Here is a 27,008-nt window from a genome sequence, read left to right as displayed (position 1 = left end):
ATTAGGCTGATATCTCATAGCTAACAAGTAGTAAAGCCAAGACTTGAAGTCTTGCCTTTTTGACCTAACACGTGTGTATGCCCCTTCCATACTCCAAGAATTTTAATTTTTTTCCCAAGGAGTAAGAAAGAAAATCCTAAACTGCCTACCATCCTCTGGTTAACTAATGTTTGGAGAAGCCAAGGGTCAGGGTTATGAGACCAGCAAGCAGAAAAAGTACTACAGAGAGCTTCAAGTGGAGCAAGGAATTAGCCAAGCAGGGGAGGCGGGAAATTGCTTCATTCCTGGCAGGGAGCCCTCCTGGAAGTTTTTGTAACTCAACCTGAGGAATCCTATTCCTTCCTGCCTTGTGGACCTCCTGAATTCAAAGGACCAGTGCTTATGCTTTAGGCTAAGATTTTGGTGAGCCTTGGCCAAGTACTTCAAGGTCAGTGTTAAGGGAGAAGATTGTTATACTTTTCTCTTTGTAGAGATTCTTCAGCATTTCCATTGGAATTGGTATTCTACCAAGTAAGAGGCCTTCGACTTTCTTCAGGGGCCACTGTTGGTTCCCCAGGGTTATTTTCCGTTTTTTCTACCCCCCAAGCATAGTCTGTGGTGGAGATGAGAAATAGTTTACCATAGAGAACAAAACAGAAGCTCCATATCACCTAATTGAAGCTGTAGACAAAAGATTTGTAGTCCATTTTCTGTAATAAGTGGTGTGGTATTCGTTTGGATTGGATATGAGGAGCCATGGAGCTGTTTATACTGATTTAAATAAAATCCCTTTAACCATTCAGGCTTTAAAAATATATTTAGATTTTTATATGGTACACAAATGAATACAAAATGAAGTAAATTCTAAATATTTTTTCATCTCATAGAAAAATTAGGAATAGAAATGTTTACCAGATTTCCTCAGCTTCGATGCAGTAAAAGAAAACTCAAAGGACTACTTACCGCCACATTAAAAAAAAGTAACAGAGTATTTATAACAAGCAAGAAAGATAAAAAGCTAAGAGTATCTTTATTATATAAAGAATTACCATCTGCTACAGGAATGAAATGAACAGAAGAGAATTTGGAAACAGACTCAAGGAGATATAAGGATACAGTACATGATAAGAATGGCATTTTAAATTTGTGTGATAAAAATAGAATATTCAGTATGTATTGGAATAGTTGGCCAAGCATTTGGAACCAAAAGTTAAACCTTTACCTCACACCTTAAACCAAAAGAAATTCAGATGGATAAAATATTTAAATTGACATGTCTTGAGAGGTAGGAGTATGTTGTAGGATGGAGCACAGGTTCTAGACTTGGACAGCCTGGGCTTGCATCCCTTCTCTGCCAATTAGTAGTTGTATGACCTGGAGCAAATTACTTAACCATTTTGTACCTCAGTTTATAAAATGGGAAAGATAATAGAACCTGCCTCACAAGATTGTTGTTGTGAGGGTTAAATGAGTTAATGTATGTAAAGGGCTTGGAACAGTGGTTGGCACATATAAGTGCTATTTAAAAGTAGTTACTATTATCATCATCATCATATTGAAAAAGTGAAACTGTAGATCACTGAAAGAAAACAGTAAATATTTGTATAAGCTTGGGGATGGAAGAAACATTTTTAACAATGACACAAAAGCCATGCTCCTTAAAGGAGAAGACTGAGAAATTTGATATTTAAAACTGTTGAGCCAGTGGTAAGGGCTTAGCATCCATTTCTGACAGAGTAAGGAAGTTAAGTGTCAATGATATTTTTTATAGTTTTGTAGTGCTTTACAGTTTCCAAAGCGCTTAGATCTATGTTGATTCCTTTAAGATAACAATTCTCTGATGTAGACAGGAAACCTGTCCTCATTATTGCCACTTACCTACTTTTAGTCACATTTATTACTGACTTATTTCATATAGCAAGGTTTATCCATGTTGTAGCATGTATCAGGACTTCATTTCTTTTTATGGTTGAGTAATTTATGAGTCAGAATCGACTCGACAGCACTGGGCTGGACTGGGAATATTCCATTGTACGTATATACCGTATTTTGTTCATCCATTCATAGGTTGATGAGCATTTAGGTTTTTCTACCTTTTGACTATTGTGAATAGTGCTGCGATGAACACTGGTATACAAGTATCTGTTTACGTTCCTGCTTTCAGTTCTTTTGAGTATACACCTAGCATCGGAATTGCTGGGTCATGTGGTAATTCTATGTTAAACTTTTTGAGGAACTGCCAAACTGATTTCCATAGTAGCTATACCATTTTATAATTCCACCAGCAATGGATAAGGATTCCAGTTTTTCCAAATCCTCACCAATACTTGCTGTTTTCCGTTTTTGTTTGTTTTATCGTAGCCATCCTAGTGAGGGTGAGGTGATATCTCACTGTGGTTTTAATTTGCATTTCCTAATGATGTTGATCATCTTTTTATGCACTCGTTGGCCGTTCATATATCTTCTTTGTTGAAATGTCTGTTCAAGTCTTTTGCCTATTTTTTGATTGGGTTGTTTGTAGAAATCCTAACTTGCAGGATTTCTTTATAAATCTTGGATATTAAACCCTTATCTAATATATGGTACTCAAATATTTTCTTCCAGCTTGTAGGTTGTCTTTTTACCTTGATGCACAAAAGTTTTAAATTCGATGAAGACCGATTTATCTATTTTGTCTTTGTTGCTTGTGCCTTTGGTGTCATATCTGAGAATCCATTGTCAAAACTAGGTCCGAAAGCATTACTCCCAAATCTTGAAAAAGAAGAACCAAGTGGTAAGACTCTCACGTCCCAATTTTACTATAAAGCTACGGTAACCAAGCAGTCTGGCCTGGTATAATGATAGATATATAGACCAGTGAAATAGAATCAAGAGTCCAGAAATAAACCCACATATCGATATGTCAATTCATTTTCAACAAGGGTGCTAAATCCACTCAGTGGGAAAAGAATAGTCTGTTTAATAAATGGTATTGGGACAACTGGATTTTTATATGCAAAAGAATGAAACTGGACCCATATCTCACACCGTCTATGAAAGCTAGCTCAAAATAGATCAATGACCTAACTATAAGAACTGAAACCATGGAATTCTTAGAGAAAAACACATGGTTTTACAAGTTAAATAGTAGTAAAAGACTAATAATAAAATATGCAATTTTCTGCTATACCCCTTCCTATCCCTCAAGATCCTTCTCCCCAAACAGGAGAAACTCTTTAGTATTTCTTCTGCCATTTGCACATTTCTATATTTCATAATAATAGGCTTGTACTGCTATTTTTTAATAACCAAATTTCAACATTATCGGCTGACTTTCCATTGAAGTAAATGAGGACTTAGCTCCCTTATACCAGTACTTCTGCTGCTTTCTTATCTTAGTGATATATATTTATATTAAAATTTTTAGTTAAATGAATATTCCCTGTTAACATTATTGTGCTTAGGCAAGTAGTATCAAATGGGTATTATAGAATACTATAATTATGTTTCAATTTTGCTTTTTGTTTCTCCTTCTGTTAATAATTGCCTTAAATTTTCTTTTTTTCCCCTCTCTTGGATATAAGCCTCTGGTCTATAATCGTGATCTCTGCTGCCCACCTCATTCTGGCCTTAGCTCTGGATATAGTCACTAACCCCTGTTGTTGTTGTTAGGTACTGTCAAGCCGATTTTCGACTTATAATGACTACATATGTTACAAAGTAGAACTACTCCATAGGGTTTTCTTAAATATAATCTTTACAGGAGCAGATTACCAGGTCTTTCTCCTGCAGAGCTGCTGGCTGGATTTGAACTGCCAATATCTCAGCTAGCAGCCAAACACTTAACCGTTGCACCACCAGGGCTCCTTTACTAACCCTTGTAATTGCCAAATCTAGTGGAATCTTCCAGTTCTAATTCTAGTTAACTTTTGCAGGTGTATACTCCTTGTTCCTTTCTCCTCCTTTGGCTCCCATGACACCACTTTCTCCCACCTATCTGGCCATGCCTTTTTTAGTCTCCTTGGTGGATTGGTCCCTCTTCATCTGCCCTCCTCTTAAATGTTGTGTTCCTTAAGATTCTATCCTCACCCTTATTCTTACCCAACATACTCTCTTTAGGCAATATCTGCCACGACCATAAATGACTTATGTATCTGTTTCTCCAGTATAGAGCTGTCGTCTGAGCTTCATGACTGGCCATTGAACATGCAGATGGAGAGATGAAGCACACATTTGTTATTGCCTCCTGTCCTGTTTAAGGTCTCACAGATCTGTGTATGTAGTGGGTGGTGGCCTTTGGGATCTGTCCTACCTACTTTTCTCTTTGCCCCCCTTCTACTTCCCCAACACACAGATACTTCATCACCCCACCTTTCTACAGTTCCCTTCACATATCCCCAAACAAACATATGCACTTCACCGATGTTTTCCCTTTGAAACTACCAGCACTGCAGCTCTCCATTTTTGTTGGCGAGAAGACCAAAAGCTTTCTCTTACCGTTTGCCTCCTCAGTGAGGCCAAAGTGAGGGGATGGCATGTTGAGCCAACTGTGAGATCTCAGAAGAAACAAAGATTTTACTAATTAGGAAAAAAAAAAAAAAAAAAATACCTGTTGCCATAGAGTCAATTCCGACTCATAGTGACCCCCATAGGACAGAGTAGAACTGCCCCAGTAGGGTTTCCAAAGAGCAGCCGATGGATTCAAACTGCTGACCTTTTGGTTAGCAATCGTAACTCTTAACCACTGCGCCACCAGGACTCCTTTACTAAGTTAGTATGTTTCATTTGTACATATTAGTAGCTATTTTAATACACCATCCCTTTCAAAACATCTTAATTCTGAAAACATTCACAGAATGATCACTTGAAACAAGTAGTGCACATTCGTACTACTTGTTTTGCATTTTTACTTTCAGGTTTAAAACCACATATGGGATGATAATGTAAATTTTGATACTTTCAGATTTAAAATTACACATGTGGGATAGGTAGGGATAATGTACTTTGTCCAAACAAAAAAGAAAAAGCAAAATTGAACGTTCTCCTGTCCACTTTTATCACTGTCTATAATTAGAACTATGACTCTGAGCTCACATTCCTAAAAGTGTTAGTGTTCCAACAGCACCACCACCAGTTGTCATTGAGTCAACTCCTACTCATGGTGACCCCAAGTGTGTCAGGGTAGAGCTGTGCTCCATGGAGTTTTCAATGGCTGATTTTTTTGGAAGTAAATTGCTAGGCCTTTCTTTTGAGGTGCCTCCTGGGGGGCCTCACACCTCGAATCTTTCTGCTAGCAACCAAGCATGTTAAGCACTTCCATCACCCAGGGACTTCTAATGTTCCAGAGGAGTCGTAGTTTCTTGGCTGCATCTCACACATAGATCAGAATATTCTCTGAGGAGACAGAGCAAGGCGTCACACTGGTTGCGTTTTTCTTAGCAGCATTTTCTAAAAGATGTGTATTAATTTCAGGGTTTCTTTCAGGCACGCATATCTATTAAGTGCTGTGTGCCAGGCACTGTGGTAGACACTCACGATACAAGATGATGAAATGTGATCTCCCTGAACCAGAGTAGGGGTAAAGATGTGGGCAGTCTGTCTCCTGGAACCTTGCTACTTGTGGTCTGCAGACCAACAACATTGTCATTACCTGGGAACTTGTTAGAAACATAGAATCTCACTCTAGGATGGACCAGAGTCTCCATCCAAGATCCTATGTTTCTAACAAGCTCCCAGGTGATACCAGTGCTGTTGAACCACGCTGAGTAGCAAGATCTTAGCGTACTCTCCTTGAGCTGGTTTTTTAGGTGGATCCAGATGTCTTTGCTTTCCTCCCATCAAAGTAGTAGAAGATTGAGGATAGACTTTCTCTGCATCCTTGAGATACACATGTATGTACACATGTATGTACCCTGCATGCCTAATGCAAATGCATTAGCAGTTTATCCTTCAATAATTAGGAAGGTCCAGGACCTTTTTAAGTAGTTAGAATGTTATTGCAGTAGTGTGGGTAGAAAGTAATGAGGCCTAAATTAAGGTAGGTGAAGCTGGATTTAGGACTCACTAGGAATGTTGAATCAAGAAATCGATCAGACACGGCAGAAATAGGAGAGAAGAGAACTGAGGTTGACGCTCAGGGTCCTGGCTCAGGGAACTGTGTAGGTGAGTTCACCTAGAGACTGCAGGAGGAAAACAGGCCTGGGATCTGTGTCTCACTCCTGCATAGATTGAGTGTAGGATGCTAGCGGGACGTGCCCTGTGGATATGCATAGCCTGGAAGTGCAGGGAGGAGTCTGCGGAGCTGCAGACTCTATTCTTGGTGATATATTTCAAGCTACAGGTGTGAATGAAATTGTTCAGAGAGAGTGCTTAAAGTGGGGAGAGACGAACGCTGAGTATGGGGCCCTGTGAAAGAAGAGCCCTCCACAGAGCTGGGAAAGGGGCATCCAGAGAGGCCGTAGGCTTGCAGACCTAGCGGGGGGTTCAGGATGGCTTGGCTTGCATTTTACTTTAATAAAAGATTAAGGGTGATGATCTTCTAATAGGTGATGATCTCACAAAATGTTCCATTGTGATCATTGACATAAATGGTGTTGGTAGCTTTTTGGTTTCGTTGTTTGTTTCTAGCTTACCAACTTGCTTGTGTGCATTTTTAAGGTCCTTAAAATTCTGGTCAGGGCAGTGATTGATGGCGTCACTGATCGGAGTGGAGGTGTTGCTACAGACCTGAAAGGAAAGCTGCAAGAGTTATTTGGCAGAGTAACTTCAAGAGTAACAAATGATGGTGAAATCTGGAGGCTGTATGCCCAAGTGTATGGAAATGGGCAGAGTGAGAAGCCTGATGAAAACGAAAAGGTAGGTACACCTGTCCTCTTGGGCGCTTTGCCTTTTGTTTGAGCACATGTGCAAGAGAGGTGCTTTTTGGATGGGTAGAGGGAGAGTCTGATAATTTGGAAGGATGGGATTAATGTGCCCAATTTTTCACTTTGTTTCAGAGTCTTTCGCATAAATATTTTGAATTGCAGACAGTTTAAGACTTGTAAACATTCTTTTTTTTCTTTCATGAATTTTTCTTTAAGAATTGATTTCTGTTTCCTGCAAAAGGGTCTTTTTTAACCTGCTGCCCCTACTGGGTGTGCAACAAACAACTGGCCCTTGTTTTTCACACTACACCCCTCTCTGCAGGTCATTGCTTAAGACTAAGGCAGATTAGGTAGAAGGACAGAAAGAGTGTTTAGATTTGAGATGGGGACTATGAAAGGGAAAGAGAAAAAGGAAGTAGATAAAGATATTGGAGAACTTTTAAAGTTTAAACGTATAGTGCTTTACAGAAGTTGTTCTGCCCCCTTCTTGCCAGTGCAATACTCAAGTTATGCCTTTAGCCTCTTAGAACACAAAGCAGCCCCCAGAGTTTCCAAGGTTGGAATAATTATTCTGTGTTTCTTTGCAGAACATCCACAACAAATCATATGTACTCCTTGCATGAGTTTGGAATTAGCCACAGTACAGATAATCTGTGGGATTCTTAGCTGTCCTGTCCTCCCTCAGTCCACCCAGCTGGCTTCTACCATTGCCTTGTCAGCCCAGAGAACACAAAGACTGGCACGCACACATGCTTCCTCTTTGTCTCTCATTCCTTCTTGAATTATGCACTGTCTTGCATATATGGAATTAAGGGTACTTAAATCCTCTGATCTGTAATTTTTCCCTAAAGAATCCACAAAGATGGGTTGTGAAATAGATTATTTTAAACTCTGTGAACTTTCCACCCCATCAGCAATTACATAAAAAAAAAACATAGTTTTCAGCAAATTCATGTTTTGTTCCTTTAAACTGATCTCTTAAGCTGATGGCAACAAATGCTGAGAAAATCTGTCCACTTCTTATACATTTCCAAATCTGGGCTTTACATTTTTCTGTTTAGAGAGCAGTGTCTCTATCCAGATACATCTGTTTGATTTCTTTTAATTGCTCATTGCTATTGTATGTGCATCTATGCCCCTTCTTTGACGAGAATAACAGTGTGCTATATTATACAGGTGTAGGTTTGGTGGCATAGTGGTTAAGTGCTACGGCTGCTAACCAAAGGGTCGGCAGTTCATATCCGCCAGGCGCTCCTTGGAAACTATGGGGCAGTTCTACTCTGTCCTATAGGGTCGCTATGAGTCGGAATCGACTTGACAGCACTGGGTTTGGCGTTTTTGGGTTTTTCAAATTGGAACTAGTTCCATATGACTTCCAGGAAATATGGAAGTTTGAAATGTGAATACAAGTTTTGTTCTGAATGCTGTTCTTTCTCTTTCCTCAGGCATTCCAGTATCTTTCTAAGGCATACAAGTGTGACACACAATCCAGTGGTTGGGAGAAAGATATGACATCATTTAAGGAAGTGGTTCAGAGAGCCTTAGGACTTGCACGTGGTATTTGATATAATATTTGATAACATAGCTTATTTTAATGTATTTTTTACTAACGAGAAATAGTATTAGTCAAAAGTAAAATTCTATTATTAATAATTTTAGATTATTTTAATATATTGAAACTGTATTTACTTTATTGGACATTTACAGACCAACTGCTATGTAGAAGGCACTTTGGAGCAGCAAGAAGAAACAGGGTAGAAGCTTAAATACTGTTTGAATAAGTGATGAGGATTAGAAACTTTTTTTAGAGATGTGAAATATTTTTACAACTAAATTTTCACTCCATACAGAATCTGTTTGCACTGATTATATAATATTAAGGAAATCAATTAACTATTCCCTGATTTTTTTTTTTTTTTAAATTATAAATGAGGAGCCCTGGTGGGGCAATGGTTAAGCATTTGGCTGCTAACCAAAAGGTTAGCAGTTCAAACCCACCGGCAGCTCCTTGGAAACCCTATGGGGCACGTCTACTCTGTCCTGTAGGGTCGCTATGAGTCAGAATTGACTTGATGGTAATGGTCTTGGTTTTTATAAGTGAAAATATTTATTCTTAAAAATACATAGATCTCTGAAGTACATTGCAATATACAAAGAGCAATGGCATATACAAAATAAATGTAAAATGTAATCTAATCCCTATCTTTGAGAAATTTAAAGAGTGATTTTTGTGGGGAAGATTATAGGTGTAACCTTACATATAAGGCGACATACCTGTTGGGTAAATATATCCCAGATAAAGACGGCTTTTAATTGTTTTCATTAATGAAAAATATACTGCTTAGATTTAATAATGTACTTTTATATTTATATTTAAATATGAGCGTGTAATGCCTTGAGAACGCAGTTCTAATAAAATAACGAAGCCACAGTATTAAGAACTGAACCTAGGACTGTGAACAAGGACTGTGAACCTGTCTTGAAGTCCTCCTCCTACTTCTCTGCCTACCTTCTTCCTGTAACTAAATTACTGTGACAAGGGCAGAGCTTTGGAATCAGGAGACCTAAGCTCCAGGACCAGCTCTGCCAGGAAACTTGGGACGAATTACTGAGCCTTAGCTTTTCTTATTGATAAAACGGAGATAGCACTTACATATGGTTGTTCTGAAGAATAAATGAAAACATATTTAAATACTTAACAGTATTTTGAGGAAACCCTGGTGGCGTAGTGATTAAGTGCTACGGCTGCTAACCGTAGCAGTTCAAATCCGCCAGGTGCTCCTTGGAAAGTCTATGGGGCAGTTCTACTCTGTCGTATAGGGTCACTATGAGTCAGAATCGACTCGGCACTGGGAACAGTATTTTGCACATAATTTAAATGTTAATCCCTTACTTTCCCAGCTTTACCCCATTCCTTCTGGGTTAGAGGATTTAGTTTGTATGATAAGGGACTCTAAAGTAAAAAGGAAAATCAAGAGCAAGGATACAATGTAGCTTGCCTATAAAGAACTCATAGAACATTCAAACCATTTAGCAACGGGCTTGGTAGTTAATAATTCTTCTTAGGGCCTTTAACTCTTTGGCTAAAAGAATATAAATATCCAATTTCCTGGGCCAGTTAAACCTTGAAAGATAAAAGTATTGAAATCTGCATAGTTGAAATTCATTGTAGGCAAGTTTGAGGTAATTGCTAATCAGTGGAAAGATGATTTAGGTGCTGGCCTCATAGTGGGTGGGCTCAGACAGCTTTTGTGGATACGGTATTCTGTTTGGGGAAACCCAGAGCTATGGAGTATTATGTACATAATTAGCAGGGTGTTGTTTACTTTGAAGAATTTATCTTATCCGCTTCAATTTGCTAACCTTAAACATTTCTGTGAACAGCTAGCTCTATAACAGGCAAAGCCAAGAGATTTCCTGTAACCACAAAGTGCTGGTATTGAACCTATCAACTATGAACATGCAGGGTTAAATAGATACTCTAGGAAAAAAATCTTCATTTTTCATCTTGAAGTTGGTTTTAAACTATTGTCAGCACCAGTTTTTCATCTGGGCAGTACTTGGAGAAAAACAGGTGTCTATTCTTTGAAGTTCTTCTTTGACCTTAATGAATTATGTGTTGGTGCTCCTACAACATTTCAAGCATATTTGAGTGGATGCTCAGCTTTAGTTTCTGGTGCTATTTTAGATTTATGAAGATAAATCTTAACCTTTTCTTAACTGCTTTTGTACACCAGCACTTAACTGAACAATGAGCTAGGTTTCTCTGTTATTCTCTTTTCTGTCTCTTTTACCCCACCCAGTTCTCAAAAGGAAATATAATGTTTTTTAGATCTCCACCTGATTTACTCCTTATTTGGTCGCTGTTGTTAAGAATCACTTAACCCTGGTGGTGTAGTGGTTAAGTGCTACGGCTGCTAACCAGATGGTCAGCAGTTCGAATCCGCCAGGCACTCCTTGGAAACTCTATGGGGCAGTTCTACTCTGTCCTATAGGGTCGCTATAAGTCAGAATCAACTCAACAGCACTGGGTTTGGTTGGTTTTTTATGTACTTACAGAAAGCTTGATAAGACATTACAGTTTCAGTGAGGTATTTGAGACTTTCTGTAACAATGCCGTCATTGTATGCTCATTAATATTGCCTAGAGGGTGTCCATTTGCAGTCTGCTATTTTATTTTTGGGGAAAGGATGGGGGAAAGCTAGTTAGTTCTTTGCCCTCCCAGGAACTTTGAAAATAATGGTTAGGCATTTTAACTACAGTCTGCATGGGGGAAGTACTGCTGTCTTAAATTTCCTTATTATTTGAAACAGTAGGTTGTTTCTCCACTCCCCTCTCCTCCCCTCCCTCCATCTCTCCCCCCTCCCACCTTCTCCCTTTCTCCCTGCTTCTTTCTCCGTCTCTGTCTATAGCTATCTCTAATGACTTTTGGAAATAGGATTGAAGAGGGGAACTAATGGGGTCTGTTTTTGCTTTTCTTAGAATGAAAATAAAGGATTAAGAAAAGAATCACAGCTTTTTCTAATAATAGGTTGCTACATATTGTTGGTGGTGGTGTGTGCCGATTCTGACTCATAGTGAACCTATAGAACAGAGTAGGATTTCCGCATAGGGCTTCCTAGGCTGTAATCTTTATGGGAGCAGATGGAGAGGTGATTTCTCCCACCAGCAGCTGGTGGGTTCAAACCTCTGACCTTTCAGTTAGCCAAACCAAAAAAAAAAAAAAAAACCCAAATCCATTGTTGCTGAGTTTATTCCAACTCATAGCGACCCTATAGGGCAGAGTAGAAATGCCTCATAGGTTTTCCAAGGAGCCGGGTGGTGGATTCGAACTGTCGACTTTTTGGTTAGCAGCTGTGCTCTTAACCACTGTACCACCAGGGCCCCTTTACTAAGTGTTAAGCAGCTCAAATACCTCAGCCATGGCAGCTACAACTTTACGAAGTGAAACACAGTTTAATCCTCATACTCTCCAGGTTAACTCTGCCCTTGGAAACGGAGATTCATATTGCCAGTTACAAGGATCTTTTCAACCCTTAGCTGAGAAATGTCAAAATCTAATTATTATTTGAAATAGAAATATCAACCTGGTTTCTTGCTGGCCATGGGGGACATTATTAATTAATGACAGAACTCCTCTTTGCCAGGCACAGGCAGCCTCTTCCTAATCAATTAGCGTTTGCATGCAAAAAGAAACCTCTGAGACCTGGGGTACTAAGTAGACTTTAATCCTTAGATTGTTTAGTGTAGATGTAAAATAGCGCCTGGTTGTTAGTTTGTTAGACTTTAGTGAACACAATTAAGGGGAACAAAAACAAATGAGTGAAGAAATGTCAGGCATTGTGTTTGTACAAACCTCTTTACTTATTCTTATAAAGCACTGGTAGCTGGGCATTCTACCAGGGGAGAGTGTGTCCCCTTCATAATTTCAAATCTTAGGAAAATGGACTCCCCAGAGTGCTGGAGGAGGAGCGACCCTGCCCTCCCGTTCGTCCTACTGGTGCCACTTATGGCTTATGACCCTGAGAGCCTGCTGTGGTCACAGTCCCTCCATGAAAGCCCATAGGTTGTTGGTATAAATCCTTCCAGAATGGTGATATAAACCCTGAATGTGAAACAGCACTGAGCTGTACATAATTGGCAAATCACTTCTTTAGGATGTTGTCATCAGCAGTTGGGGTTACCTGTTAAGGACCCTGGGAATTGTGGGAGGCCACACTGAGACATGCTGCATCTGTTTTTGCCCTGTGTGGGCATCTTGTTTTCAATAAGATTTTGTCTCCTTGCTTAATTACATCAGGAACTTCATTGTCTGCATCCATGTATAGGCCTGCATGTGTATGTGTGCGTGCATGCGTGCGAGTGTGTGTGTGTATTTAGAGTCTTTTCCTGACTATTTGTAACTCAGCAAAAATCACCTATTTCCCTCAAAAATTTACCCTTTTTAAGTAAATTATCTTTTTTAAAGGTATACATAATCATTCTCACTTTTCGAAAATAAAACTTTACATGTAGAAATAGTTCTGAAGTCTATTACTATAAAATCTTCATTTTTTTTTTGTACCTACAAAATATCATTACCTATTTTTAATGGATGTTTTCCCCCATATTTATCTTCCAGTGGCTATAAAATGCAGTAAAAACAAAGCCAGTCCCCAAGAGGCTGTACAAGTGCTTTCTTCAATTCGACTCAATTTACGGGGCTTGTTATCTAAAGCAAAGGTGAGAGTGTAATGTGAATCAGTTAGAATTGTTACATAGAAAAAGGTCTTCAATATCAGCTTACTGTTTTTGATTCTTCTTCTAAATAGGTAGTAATTTTAAGCTCATGTTATATTTTAGAGAACAGCCCCCAGGTAGTTAGTTGTGCTGGTAAAGATATTCTTGGCCTAATGGCTTATTGTTGTTGTCGTTGTCCATTAGCCACTGTCAAGTTGGCTCCTGACCCATGTTGGCCCCAAGCACGGTGGGATCAGACCTTTGTGATACATAGAGTTTTCATTGGCTGACTTTCAGAAGCAGTTAGGCAGGCCCTTCTTCTAGTTAGACCACTCACTGTCTTAGGCTAGGTTCTCTAGAGAAGCAAAACCAGTAAAGTGTATACATATATTTTATATATAGAGAGAGTTTGATCTCAAGGAAATGGCTCACGCGATTGTAGGGGATGGCAAGTCCCAAGTCTGTGGGTCAGGCTTCAGGCTGGAGGCTTCTCCTGACTCACGTAGTTGCAGGGGCTGACGAAACCAAAATTCACAGGTCAGATGGCAGGCTGTTGGCCCAAGTCCCCAGAACTGGAAGTCACATATTGACAAGCCAAATGCAAGATCCAGAGCAGAGCAAAAGCCAGGGAGCTTTGCCAGAAAGTCCCTGTTACAGATTGAATTGTGTCCTCCCCCAACCCCCCCCCCCGAAAAAAATGTGTATCAACTTGGCTAGGCCATGATTCTCAGTATTGTGTGATTGTTCACTATTTTGTCATCTGATGTAATTTTTTGATGTGTTGTAAATCCTATCTCTATAATGTTAATGAGACAGGCAGTTATGTTAATGAGAGCAGTGCCAGGAGCAGAGCGAGAGAAGATTGATGACAAGGACCTTCTTCCAGAGCCGACAGGGAGAGAAAGCCTTCCCTTGGAGCTGGCACCCTGAATTTGGACTTCTAGCCTACTAGACTATGAGAGAATAAACATCTGTCTGTTAAAGCCACCCACTTTTAGTATTTCGGTTATAGCAGCATTAGATAACTAAGACAGTCCACATATATTGGATGCAGGTCACATCCCCAAGGAAACTTTCTCTCAACTGATTGGCTTACTCATAGCAGGTGTCACAGGGGAGGTGATTACATTATATCAGATCTTATCATGGAGATGATTACATCATTATACAACTTCCAGACTACATCATAACTGCCTAACCACTGAGAATCAAGGCCCAGCCAAGTTGACACACAACCTTAGCTATTACAACCACCCTAAGTGTGGGTAACTTGGGAGCCTTAGAAATCAATGTTTGCAATTCAGGCCCTATTGCTCTTGCTAAATTAAATTGAAGCAATGCTCTACCTCTTTATTATCACTTTTCCTACAGTGTGGCATACGTGCGATTGGTAAAATCTTCTGATTTTGATATATGCTTATTTCAATGTGTTTTAAAAAAAGTATGGCCAAGTCTCCAAACCTAGAATTTCATGGATATTATTGTTTGTTCTCCATTTACAGTAGTGATAAAATGTTTTCTTTACAAATACTTTTATTTAAGTAAAAGCATTAAGAGGAAAATATTGAGTAGGTAATGTGTAGATTTGATGAAAAAGTGTTAAGATGGATGGATGACTCAGGTTTGACAACTAAACCATACCATCAGTTCCCAAATACCACCCTGCAGACAATGTGGGAGCTTTTTTGAGGACAGGATTCCTGGGTTCTTGCCTGCACAGATAGAGATTCAGGTCTGGGTAGAACCTGGGAAATCTGTGTGAAATTTCCTAGGCAATTCTAATGTGCAGTCAGGTTTGGACTAAACTTCTGGGTGCCAGGTTTACAAGGAATATAACTTGTAGCACAATTTTGTACTTTTCTAACCTTTACTTGCTTTTACTGTTTAATCTTGGGTTGCAAACTAATTTTGACTCACCTGGAGACCACTTCAGGCATTTGTAAAAACCTTACTAATTACTAGAGGGTACTTTTAATTTTTTTAATTAATTACTTGATCTTTTCACCTCAGGGCATCATTTTTACCTCTTTAGATAGTTAACTCACTTTGCTGTCTTTGTCTGCATGCTAGAACCAGATTTTTACAGTCTACCCAGGAGAACTATATATCCTCCCCAGTTTGCCAGCACACCTCCAGAATTATCTTTTTTCAGAAGGCTGTAAGATCTCTCTCCAAGAAAGTCAAAGCAGTATACTCCTTCTGTGACTTTCCTTCACAAATTGAAAGCTAAATTTCCTAATTTGGGTTAGATCACTAACCTATCAGTTATTTCTTTCATCAGGATATACTCCTCCAGTTCCCGTGATAACTATATTATCAGCCACAGCTCCTTGGAACTGCTCTTTTTTGCATATTATAATACTGTTAAAGTGGTTCCCCCCCTTTTTTTTTTTTATTTGAGTCACATAACAAAAGCCTTTTTTACACAGACTGATTTTAAAGAAAATTTTGTTCCTATTGAGCATTTTAATCAATGTATATATGACCAAACCATTTTAAACCATTTTCTCGTCACTCAACAATACTGGATTCATATCACTTCTAAGATTACTGTGGTATTTTTAGTTTTTCTCCATTCTTTCTTTTTTGTTTTTTTGACATTCTCATGGCAAATGTTACCGAGCAATTATTATTGAGTGTCTGTATCAGCAGGGCACTTTTAGGCCTGGAAGTTATTTTTTTCCCTCTCTCTATAGAATAGACTTTATTAAATAGACTGAGAAATGAAAAGATAAAAATAAGAATTTTCAGTATTTAAAGAACATCATTACTCAAAAAAATATTTAGTACCTTAGAGCTGAAAGGGACCATTTATAACAGTGTGTTTCAGATTCTTTTTATGAGACTCACTGTGAGAAGTGCATTTTATAACACAACCCAGTATATACTTATTTATTATATACACGCACACATAAACAAATGTGTGTATACATATATATATATAAATGCATAAGTTCATATAATAGTACTTACACCCTGTTACTTAATACACTGTGATAGATTTTTCTTCTGTTCTCTTCTATAATTTTTTTCTAGCTAATGCTTATTGCAACTCACTAAATTAATTTCCTAACCCAATAATTTTAAAATATTTTCTTAAGGTAGACTTAAAAACTTAGAAGTGTTTGGGAAATTCAGACGTGTTTCTCAAATCCACAGTACTACTTAAATTAGCCTTCAAGCTAGAGACACTGGGAATAGATAGTGAAATGCAAAGAGAAGGCATTTTATATACCCAAATCTTGAAAGTCATAGAAAATTTTACATAATGTAGAAAAAGACCTTACATAATGTTAAATGCCTTTTGTTTTTAATAATACTGTGAAAATAAGATAAAATTATTAGGCTAGTTCAATTTTTACCAATTTTAACATGCTAATTTGTCATATTGTCTTACTGCCTGAACAATAAGTGTTAATAACATTTTCCAAATAAGTCTGAAAATTTTTTATCTGTATATTTTATGTTCCATTTGCTTTTACCTTCTTTTCAAAATGCAGAGCTTGGTCTTATAAGTTACCACTTTTCTCAATATTATGTACATGACTTAAATAGTCTTATCTGTGTAAACTGTGCATGCTTCCATATTGTGGAAAACTTTCAGACATGGAAAAGGAGGCCTCAGAACATTGGCTACATTTAGATTTTGGTTCTCATTCGGTCCCAACTGAATCCTACAAAAATAAAAAATCAATTTCCAGTGTCTCCTTGGAAGTCCCATTTTGTATGGAATAGTTGGGAGTCTGGTTTTGTAGTAGATCATACACGTTTCTACTTTATTGAATGAATTGGGTTTGCTGAACAGAATTGCGTTCCAAAAAACATTTTTTTAAAACATTAAATTAAAAAAACTTAAATAGTAAAAATGAATTAAGATAGCTGTGTAAATAGCTTTTGGTAGATCTTAATCATCTAGTACTGCTATAACAGAAACACCACAAATGGATGGCTTTAACAAAGAGAAGTTTATTCTCTCACAGTCCAGTAGGCTAAACGTCCGAATTCAGGTCACCGGCTCCAGGGGAAGGCTTTCTCTTTCTGTCAACTCTGAAGGAAGGTCCTTGTGATGCATCAGTCTTCCCTTGGTCTGGGAGCATCTCAGCACAGGAACCTCAGGTCCAAAGGACACACCCTGCTCCTGGTGCTGCTTTGTTGGTTGTGTGAGGTCCCCACTCTCTGCTTGCTTCTCTTTCCTTTTATCTCTTGAGAGATAAAAGGTGGTGCAGGCCACACACCAGGGAAACTCCCTTTACATTGAATCAGGGATGTGACCTGGTAAGGGTGTTATAATCCCACCAGAGGACAAACACAGAATACTGCGAATCATGGCCTAACCAAGTTGATACACATATTTTTTGGGAGGGACATAATTCTATCCATGACAGTAGTTTTGGTTTGGAGTCCAAGGGTGGCACAAACAGTTAAGCACTTAACTACCACCTGAAATGTTAGCAATTGAAACCACCCAGAGGAAGGCAGGCCTGGCAGTCTGCTTTTGAAAGGTCACAGCTTTGAAAACCTTATGGGGCAGTTCTACTCTGCACTCATGGGGACTCCATGAGTCGGAATTGACTTGATGGCAACTAACAGCAACAGGCTTACTTTGCATGAAGCTCTGGTCTTTTCTTGTCAGGCAAAGGTCTTCATGGAATAAGCCACTTGAGCCTAGACAATGACCTAACAAACCATGCAGTCCACGCTCTTCCAGGACAGAGTAACACCTGCACCCTTAGCATCCTACCATTGTGCAGGTTTGCAGCAAAGAGTGGTATGATGGGCACTTGCTACAGTACTGAGCCTGGAATTAGAAACTGTGAAGTCTAGAATAGATTTTACCACTTACACTCCTCGGAACTTGCAACAAATCACCCTCTCTTGGCTTTAGCTCCTCCTTATTTTATAGGGAAGTGATGCAGATTCATTCTGATTTGCAAGAACTATAATTTTTATTTAAAAATACGCTATGTGGGCCCAAGTTATTTTCCTAAAGAGTGTTTTCTATACTAATCACATCACACCAGTTTTTATTTCATTCTCTTATGAAATGCTGTACAAGGTATGACTACAAAGTAATATGACAATTTTTTCCTAAGCATTCTTGAAGTTCTTCATTCAAGTGAATGTTCTTTGCTCTGAAAATCACTATGTGAAACTCTAAGCCTATCTCTATGATTATGCTACCCCGCAGAGCATGCTTGGGACTTCCTTTTTGGAACAGCCTTGAGAACCATTGTAACATGTTATCATCTGCGGTAGTGAGAGCAAATAGTGATTTTTAATGGCAATTTTGATTTCCATAAACAAATCATCTTAGTCCAGTCTGATAAAGAAGATAGATGGTAAACTGAATAATACTGTTTCTAATTAAAACACACACTCGTGCTCACACACAGCATGTGCACACACACACACACACAATGTGTTTCATAGAATTTTGAAGCTGGTTTTCTCGAGTTCCTATACTACACAGCCAGCAGGTCCCTGAGCGGCATTCTAAAACATTCTAAGCCTCCTTTTTATGAGAGCAGGGCGTATTTTATTTTGCAGGGTTTGTTTGTTGTTTTGTTTTGTTTTGTTTTGTTTGCTTTTACCAAATCTTGACAATCTTTGTGGCCCCTGAGGCCTAAACCAAAATTATTTTTCAAATAAGTACCATGAAATGTATGATTTATATGAACTTGAATATGAAATGTATTTATTTTGCTTGCATATACAACAAATAGAATAATGTCTATTCATTCCCCAGACTATCCTGTGATAGTGAAATGAATAACCAATATTCAAGGAAAACTTTGAAGAGCAGAGTTCATTGGAATTTAAAGCTCAGACATGTTGTTTTGTTTAATTATTTAATTATTGTTTAATTATTACCACTTGTGTATTTCTGAGATGGTGAACAAAACAAATGCAACCATTGCTACTATAATGTGGTGTTATTATGCAGAAGATATTTTAATTCTGTATTCTGTATCTATTTTATTTTAAAGAAATTTTAGTAATTGTTTTGATAGTTCTGTTTTGTTTATGTTGCAGCAACTTTTTACAGATGTGGCAAGTGGAGAAATTTCCAGCCAGTTAGCTGATGAAATAGCAGCTATGGACACCTTAGTAATAGAGCTCCAGGACCTAAGCAACCAATTTCGAAACCAGTATTGACAGTGTTGGAAGCAGTTCCTGGACAAGATGCTTTCACCTTCTGGCATTTCTCTTATACCTGTGTATCTGAAACACAAGATTTCAGTTTTTAAATAAATTTCTGTTTTATGGCTAATGTTTTTGCTTTTGAAATGTTCTAAGCTTTCTGAAGTACTATAAATAAGCTTCCCTGTTCCTTTAGGCCTAATTACAGTTGAATTCAGTATTTTTATTATTCAGTTATTTCTGCACAAAGAGCAAATAAATTATAGTTTGCTTTTTTGCATAGGATCTATTCTCTGTCAGGCTAACATGAATTGGATCATCCTTTGGAAAAACTTAGTCCAAAAAGGAAAAAAAATCACATATGACAATTTCGTGGAATCATTGGATCGACTGCTTTGTTGCCCAAAAGTGATAAAAGAGTGGATTTGATGATGGAAAACTTCGCACTTCTTAAGATTCTGTGTGTCAGAAAGGACATCCGTTACCGTTGCCGTCGAGTTGATTCTGACTTATAGAGACCCTATAGGACAGAGTAGAACTGCCCATAGTGTTTCCAGTGAGCGCCTGGTGGATTCAAACTGCCGACCTTTTGGTTAACAGCCGTAGCTCTTAACCGCTATGCCACCAGGGTTTCTATAGACTTGTTAGTTATATTTAATAACCACATATGTGAATGTTTAACATAACTGAGGAAAATATGTGTGAAGTACTATAGTAAACTAGGAAAAGCTTAGGGCTTCATAATCAAAAGCATCTCTACTACCTCTTAACACTTAATTTCTAATACTCAGGTACTTAATTTCTTCATCTGTAAAATGGGTGTGGTAATATAGTACCTTCCATCAAGTTCTTAATATCTCTTAACACTTTCACACAGCCTCAGAGTCAAGAACACAGTATCTGTGAAAACAGCCATATTGCATTAACTAAAGGGTCTTTGGTGCCTCATATTGATATAGTATGGTTAAATACTTTGCATTACCAAATGCCTAATCTCTTTGGTTTTCCAGGATTAATACTTTTGTTTTCAGAACTGCATTTTTGCTTTATCAGTTAGAAAAATAGAACAGATATGATCCTCTAATCTTTACTTAGTTGCCATAGTATGAAATTCTATCATCGTACTAATAGCTACAAGTTACTGAGTTCTAAGGGTCAAAAACACTAAGAAAAATAACCAGGATTCAAAGACTGCTAAATCCTGCATTCTTTCTACTTGCTGTGTTGGGACTAGGAGAAGCTTCCAGTGGTCAGCTGATTTCAGTTTTTGCTTTCTAACAGTAAATACTGGGTGATTAGCCTGTCGTTGTTTATAAATTTCTCCAAAGAGAGAAATTCTGTGAGGTCTCAGTTAATAATAGCCTGTGTTCCATTAAGATTTAGTCTTTTTTTTTTTTTTTAATAAATTGCTTGTCAGACTTTTTCCAGAGAGGCAGCACAGTAAATGGCGACTGTAACTCATTTGCACATGGGGTCACCATGAGTTGGGGGCTGACTCGATGGCAGCTAGCAGCAACTACAGAGGAGTGTAAATATACCCTAAAGAAATGAAGGATCCCTACTCTACACCAAAACCCCAAACTCAGGAGGCTTGGCGAGTTGGTGCTGATCGGGGAATAGGCAATGTTAAGGGGTGGTAGGTAGAGCAGTGGGTTCAGAACTACAGAATCCCAGGATGAATTTGAGGTGCCTTTGGGGTGGGGGGAAACCCTGGTGGTATAGTGGTTAAGAGCTACGGCTGTTAACCAAAAGGGACAGCAGTTTGAATCTACCAGGCGCCCTTGGAAGTTCTACGGGGCAGTTTTACTCTGTCCTGTAGGGTCGCTATGAGTTGGAATCGACGGCAACGGGTTTTGGGGTGGGGGGACTTGGCCTTATGTTAAATGGAGCCTCAGTACAGTGAAGGCCTGAGCACTCCAAACACTGAGAGCGTTTACTCAGCTGTGTATCAAGACCAGGCCCTTCATGCTGTCATTGTTTCTGTTGGACTTGCTGTTACTGTGGTATTCATAAGCAAAATGTAAAGAAGAAATTATATCCCGTATATGTAGTAAATACACCCACTTTCCAGACTTAATTCAGAGATCGTGACATGAAAAGTGGTTTGGCTAGTTTGGGCTATTTATAGCCATTTATTCAAGTTACGGTAAATCTAGATTGAAACCCTGGGTGAGTCTAGTGAAAAGCTTTTTTTATTTCTATCTTTATAACATCCAAATCAATCTAACCCACTGTTTAGGCCAAGAATGGGGAATAAAACCTATAAGTGAACACAGCACACACTTCCTTTCTGCTTCTTCATTTAATAGGCCCTATTTTTTTTTTTTATTTTTTATAGTGAGATGGCAAAGAGCCCTTATTTAAACGAGAGGAGCTGGGCTGTGGTCACACAGATGGATTTTTCACAACATGCAGAGGTGCATAAAAATAGATAGGTTTCAATCAACAAGTAGCTTATTCAGGCATGTGCTCAAATATAGCAGTTGCATTCATTAGACAAACATTTCCATTAATTTCAAGACTGTACTAATAAAAGAGTAGCCCCTTAGGGGCTAAAGGTTTGCTTTTACCCATTCAAGCTTTTCACAGACCAAGGCCTAATGATAATTGTAGCTGCATTTGGTTTTCTCCAAATAACTTAAAGCTGAGTCTTTCTTTTCATATTTTTTAAATTTTGTTTGTTGAGAATATATGCAACAAAACATACACCAATTCAATCATTTCTACATGAACTATTTAGTAACATTGATTACATTCTTCAAGTTGTGCAACCATTCTCACTCTCTTCTGAGTTGTTCCTCCCCCATTAACATAAATTCACTGCCTCCTAACTTTCCTATCTAATCTTTCAAGTTGGTGTTATCAATTTGATCCCATATAGATAGTTCTTATGAATGCATAATGCTCAAGGCAGACCTTTTTTACTAGTTAAGCTAAACAATCATTTGGTTTTAAGAAGACTTCAGGGGATGCTTTAAGATTTAAAGATTATCTCAGGACTAGTTTCAAAGGTTCATCCAATTTCATGTCTCCAGGAAGTCTAGAGTCCATGAGAATTTGAAAATGTGTTCTGTATTTCCCCCCTTGTGATCAGAATTCTTCTTTTTCAAAATATTCAGTAATGGTTGCCAGGTACAAGTTCTGGTCTCATGGCAAAGGACGCAGTTATTGTTAGAGGCAATTAGCCACACATTCCATATCCTCCTCCTATTCCTGACTTTCCTTTTTCCTCTGTTGCTCCAGGTGAATAGAGACCAATTGTTGTGCCTTGGATAACTGCTTGCAAGCTTTTAAGAACCCATGCACTGTACAATGAACTAGGAGGTAGAACACAAGCAGTAAACACGTTATTAGGCCAGTTAACTGGGATGTCCCATGAAACCATGACCCTGAATCTTCAAACCAAGGAATCAAGTCCCATGAGGTTTTTGGTTGTACATAAGCAGCCTCAGCAGCTACTCTTTTTTTTTGGTCATTGTTATAAATGTATCACACGACTATTTCCAATTCAACTTTTTACAGGTGAACAACTTAAAGACAGCATTATAATAACTAGCTGTGCAACCCTACCCTTAATCAATGGAATGTTTCCATCATCGTTAACTCCCCTTTTCTCCCTCCCTCCCACCCCTGGTAACCACTAATAAATTTTGTTCTCTATACATTTGCCTTTTCTTGACTTTTTTTTTTTTTTTAAGAACATGGAAATTTTATTTAACAAAAAGAGGACATGAAGGTGTCCTCCACAGCCTCTGATCAAGTGCATACTGAACAAGGGTCCAGCAGGCTAACACTGCTCAAGTCCCTTCTCTTCCCCTGACCCTTTCTGTCTGTCTTTCCCTGTCTCTCTCCCACTCTGTTAACTTTGTCTCCCTCTTCCCTCTACCTCCCGTTCTCTTTTCATCCTCTTCTTCATTTTCTTCCTACCATTCAGGACAATGATGTACCCTACAATTGGCTGGATCTGCTTAGGGAACCATTTGGTCTAAGTATCAGAGAAAAACTACTTTTCTTGACTTTTTTGGATCAGTGAGGTCATATAATATTTGTTCTTCTATGATTGACTTATTTTACTCAGCATAATGTCTTCCACCTCCATCCATATTGTAACATGTATCAAGACTTCATTTCTCCTACTGGCTGAGTAGTATTCTATTGTTTGTGTGTACCACATTTTGTTTATCTGTTCATGTGTCGATGGGTACTTAGGTTGTTTCCACCTTTTGCCTGTTGTGAATAGTGCTGGAGTGATCACTGTTGTACAAGTCTCTGAGTCTCTGCCTTCAAGTCTTTTGGGCATATACCTAGGAGTGGAATTTCTGTAACACATGGTAGTTGTATTTTTAGTTTTTTGAGGCGTCACCACCTTGTTTTGCATTTTGCATTCCTACATGTTTTCGTATTTTTAAAACTACAGAAGCTTAATAGACAAAGAGATACTTTTTATGCTGAGTGAATATGCAGCTTGCAGATAAGCCAATGTAGAAATGAATCGTGTGTGCATTTGTGTGTGTATGTGTGTGTTTTCTCATTGCTTGATCATAAAACACCTTTCACACCGTTAATAGAAGCAAACTTGAGATTTTGTTTTTTCTTTGACTTTATGATAAATATGAAGTTAATGTTCAATTTTGAGAATATCTGCAAACCCATAGTCTAGTGGTTTGACTTTTCCTGTCTACCCTTTTCTTTCTTGGGCTTGGCTCTAGCGAGGTCTTCCCCCACTATTTAGAGTTAGTTGTAATTAGTTCGCTTAGCACAACACCAGAATTCTTCCCTTGCCAGTGATGTCAGCTCTCCCTCTTTATTATTCTGACTTATAAACTGCAGTGACCTGTGAGTCAACCACACCTTCTCTGGGCCCCACACCAGCATTGTGATCTATGAAAAGAGAGCCCTGCCAAGGATAATGGAGTGGAAAACTGTTATTAAAGTGGTCTTCAGAATGGTAAGTATCAACCATTTTTTAATGGAAGGGTGGGGGGAGGTAGATCATGTTAATGTTGTTAAGGAGCTAAGCCATGCATTGCTAACATTTTCCAGACTCTGGTCTCACGGGAACATCAGTATCTATAGGTACACAGAAATTGTGACATGATGCTGGTCATAGACAAGGGAATGCTTCTTGAAGATTCTATTACTGTGTGACTCGAGGAAGTCTCTTAACATCTCTGAGCCTCACTTTCCTTATCTGTAAACTGTCAGTGATCCACACCACACAGGGATATTATAAAGATCAAACAAGACAGTGCTTTGAAAATGAAAAAGTTTAATAGAAATACAGTGAAAGAGAAGAGTTGTGTTAGAAGCCAAAAGGCTGTTACAGCTTTGATGATAAAACGTTGACAGAACCTTTTCTGTCCCCCAATCAGGAGCCTGGTGGTGTTGAGTGCTGCTGGACCATGACGATGAAGTGTTGTGATTCTCAGCAGTTTCATTGCATAGCAACCTTTCCTCCGTTTCTGGCTACCAAATGCCTCAAAGAGATGTGAGCTGCAAGTGGGAATAGGGAAAAGGAAGAAGGAAAGAGCTGTAATCGGATTTTTATGAAGCGAAGGAGAAAACGAACCAAAGTCCTATCATGAGGATTTCTCAGGTTGATGCAAGAAAAGAAAAGAGAAATGATGATAGGGAGGAACAGGGAGAAAGATGGTGAAAAGGGGAATTGACTGACAGGGATGAACTTAGAGGCTTAGAAGATCTGGATTTAGGCCCAGCTTCACTGCTTCCTAGCTAGCTGTGATCACATCTGAGCCCCTGAACCTCTCTGGACCTCAGTTTCTTCAGCTATAAAATGCAAACACCACCCTCCAGACCAGACAGAATTGCTATGGGGATCTTTTTTTTTTTTCTAATTTTTATTGTGCTGTAAGTGGAAGTTTACAAATCGTCAGACTCTCATACAAAAATTTATAAACACCTTGCTATATACTCCTAATTGCTCTCCCCCTAATGAAACAGCATACTCCTACCCTCCTCTATTTCTTTTTGAGTCCATTCAGCCAGCTTCTGACCCTCTCTACCCTCTCATCTCCCCTTCAGACAAAAGATGCCAACATAGTCTCATGTGTCTACTTGATCCAAGAAGCTCATTCTTCACCAGTATTATTGTCTATCCCATAGTCTAGTCCAATCCTGTCTGAAAAGTTAACTTTAGGAATGGTTCCTGTCTTGGGCTAACAGAAGGTCTGGGGACCATGACCTCCAGAGTCCTTCCTGCCTCAGTCAGACCAGTAAGTTTGGTCTTTTTACGAGAATTTGGGGTTTGCATCCCACTGCTCTCCTGCTCCCTCAGGGGTTCTCTGTTGTGTTCCCTGTCAGGACAGTCATCGGTTGTGGCCAGGCACCATCTAGCTCTTCTGGTCTCAGGCTGATGTAGTCTCTGGTTTACGTGGCCCCTTGTGTTTCTTGGGCTCATAATTATCCTGTGTCTTTAGTGTTCTTCATTCTCCTTTGCTCCAGGTGGGTTAAGACCCACTGATGCATCTTAGATGGCCACTTTAAGACCCCAGACTCCACTCTTGAAAGTGGGATGTAGAATGTTTTCTTAATAGATTTTATTATGCCAGTTAACTTAGATCTCTCCTGAAACCATGGTCCCCAAACCCCTGCCCATGCCACACTGGCCTTCAAAGCATTCAGTTTATTCAGGAAACTTTGCTTTTGGTTTAGTCCAGTTGTGCTGACCTCTCCTGTGTTGTGTGTTGTCTTTCCCCTCACCTAAAATAGTTCTTATCCACTATCTAATTAGTGAAAGCACCTCTCCCTCCCCCCTCTCGTAACCATCAAAGAATATTCTCTTCTCTGTTTAAACTATTTCTCGAGTTCTTATAATAGTGGTCTCATACAATACTTGTGGTTTTGCAACTGACTAATTTCACTCAGCATAATGCCTTCCAGATTCCTCCATGTTATGAAATGTTTCACGGATTCATCATTGTTCTTTATCGATGCGTAATATTCTATTGTGTGAATATACTGTAGTTTATCCTTTTTTTTTTTTTTATCCATTCATCCATTGATGGGCACCTTGGTTGCTCCCAGCTTTTTGCTACTGTAAACAGTGCTGCAGTGAATATGGGTGTGCATATACCTGTTCATGTGACAGCTCTTATTTCTCTAGGATATATGCCAAGGAGTGGGATTGCTGAATCGTATGGTTCTATTTCTGATTTTTTAAGGAAGTGCCAAATTGATTTCCAGAGTGGTTGTACCATTCCCACCAGAAGTGTATAAGTGTTCCAGTCTCTCCACAGCCTCTCCAACATTTATTGTTTTGTGTTTTTTGGATTAATCCCAGCCTTGTTGGAGTGAGATGGAATCTCACTGTAGTTTTGATTTGCATTTCTCTAATGGCTAATGATTGTGAGCATTTCCTCATGTATCGGTTAGCTACCTGAATGTCTTCTTTAGTGAAGTGTCTGTTCATAGCTGTGGGGATCTCTTGAGATGATGGACGTGTAATGTTTTGTGAGTAACTATGCACAATTAGTTCTTGTTATGATTAGGAGAAAGGGGCATTGTGGATGGTTCTGTCGGACCCGACGGCTGGCGGAGTCCCTGGATGGATGCATCCAGCAGCATGGCACCAGTTTCCTTAATCCCTATGCGATCGTAACCCTGTGATTTTCGGAACAGTGCTGCAGAATTTTTTCACATCTTCTGTATGCCCTTCGCCACTGTACTTACTGAGATCAGTCTGGCCTATAGGATGTCTGGTGCCAGGGTTGATAAAAGCCATCTTGGTATTTTAGTAGCTGTCTGGCCAGAAAACCTGTATGTGCCTGTCTTAGTCATCTAATGCTGCCATGACAGAAATACCACAAG

General features: G+C 38.9%; 1 protein-coding gene across 4 annotated transcripts in view; it reads left to right on the top strand.

Moving 5' to 3' along the window:
* The window catches only part of TTC27 (tetratricopeptide repeat domain 27), a 291,976-nt gene extending 272,010 nt beyond the window's left edge, over nucleotides 1–19,966 (top strand). The window contains exons 17-20 of one of the 4 annotated variants that reach the window (XM_049870400.1): nucleotides 6,616–6,813; nucleotides 8,267–8,378; nucleotides 12,943–13,043; nucleotides 19,074–19,966. In XM_049870400.1, the coding sequence (XP_049726357.1) occupies nucleotides 6,616–6,813; nucleotides 8,267–8,378; nucleotides 12,943–13,043; nucleotides 19,074–19,196 (534 nt within the window). In that variant the 3' untranslated portion in view covers nucleotides 19,197–19,966. The remainder of the gene's footprint in view (nucleotides 1–6,615; nucleotides 6,814–8,266; nucleotides 8,379–12,942; nucleotides 13,044–19,073) is intronic. The other 3 variants (XM_049870399.1, XM_049870397.1, XM_049870398.1) reach the window with 3 other exon arrangements.
* The last annotated feature ends 7,042 nt before the right edge of the window (nucleotides 19,967–27,008 follow it).

The sequence above is a fragment of the Elephas maximus genome, chromosome 26 (genome assembly GCF_024166365.1).
Source record: "Elephas maximus indicus isolate mEleMax1 chromosome 26, mEleMax1 primary haplotype, whole genome shotgun sequence".
Classification (NCBI taxonomy): Eukaryota; Metazoa; Chordata; class Mammalia; order Proboscidea; family Elephantidae; genus Elephas; species Elephas maximus.
This window is presented reverse-complemented; position numbering and strand designations above follow the sequence as displayed.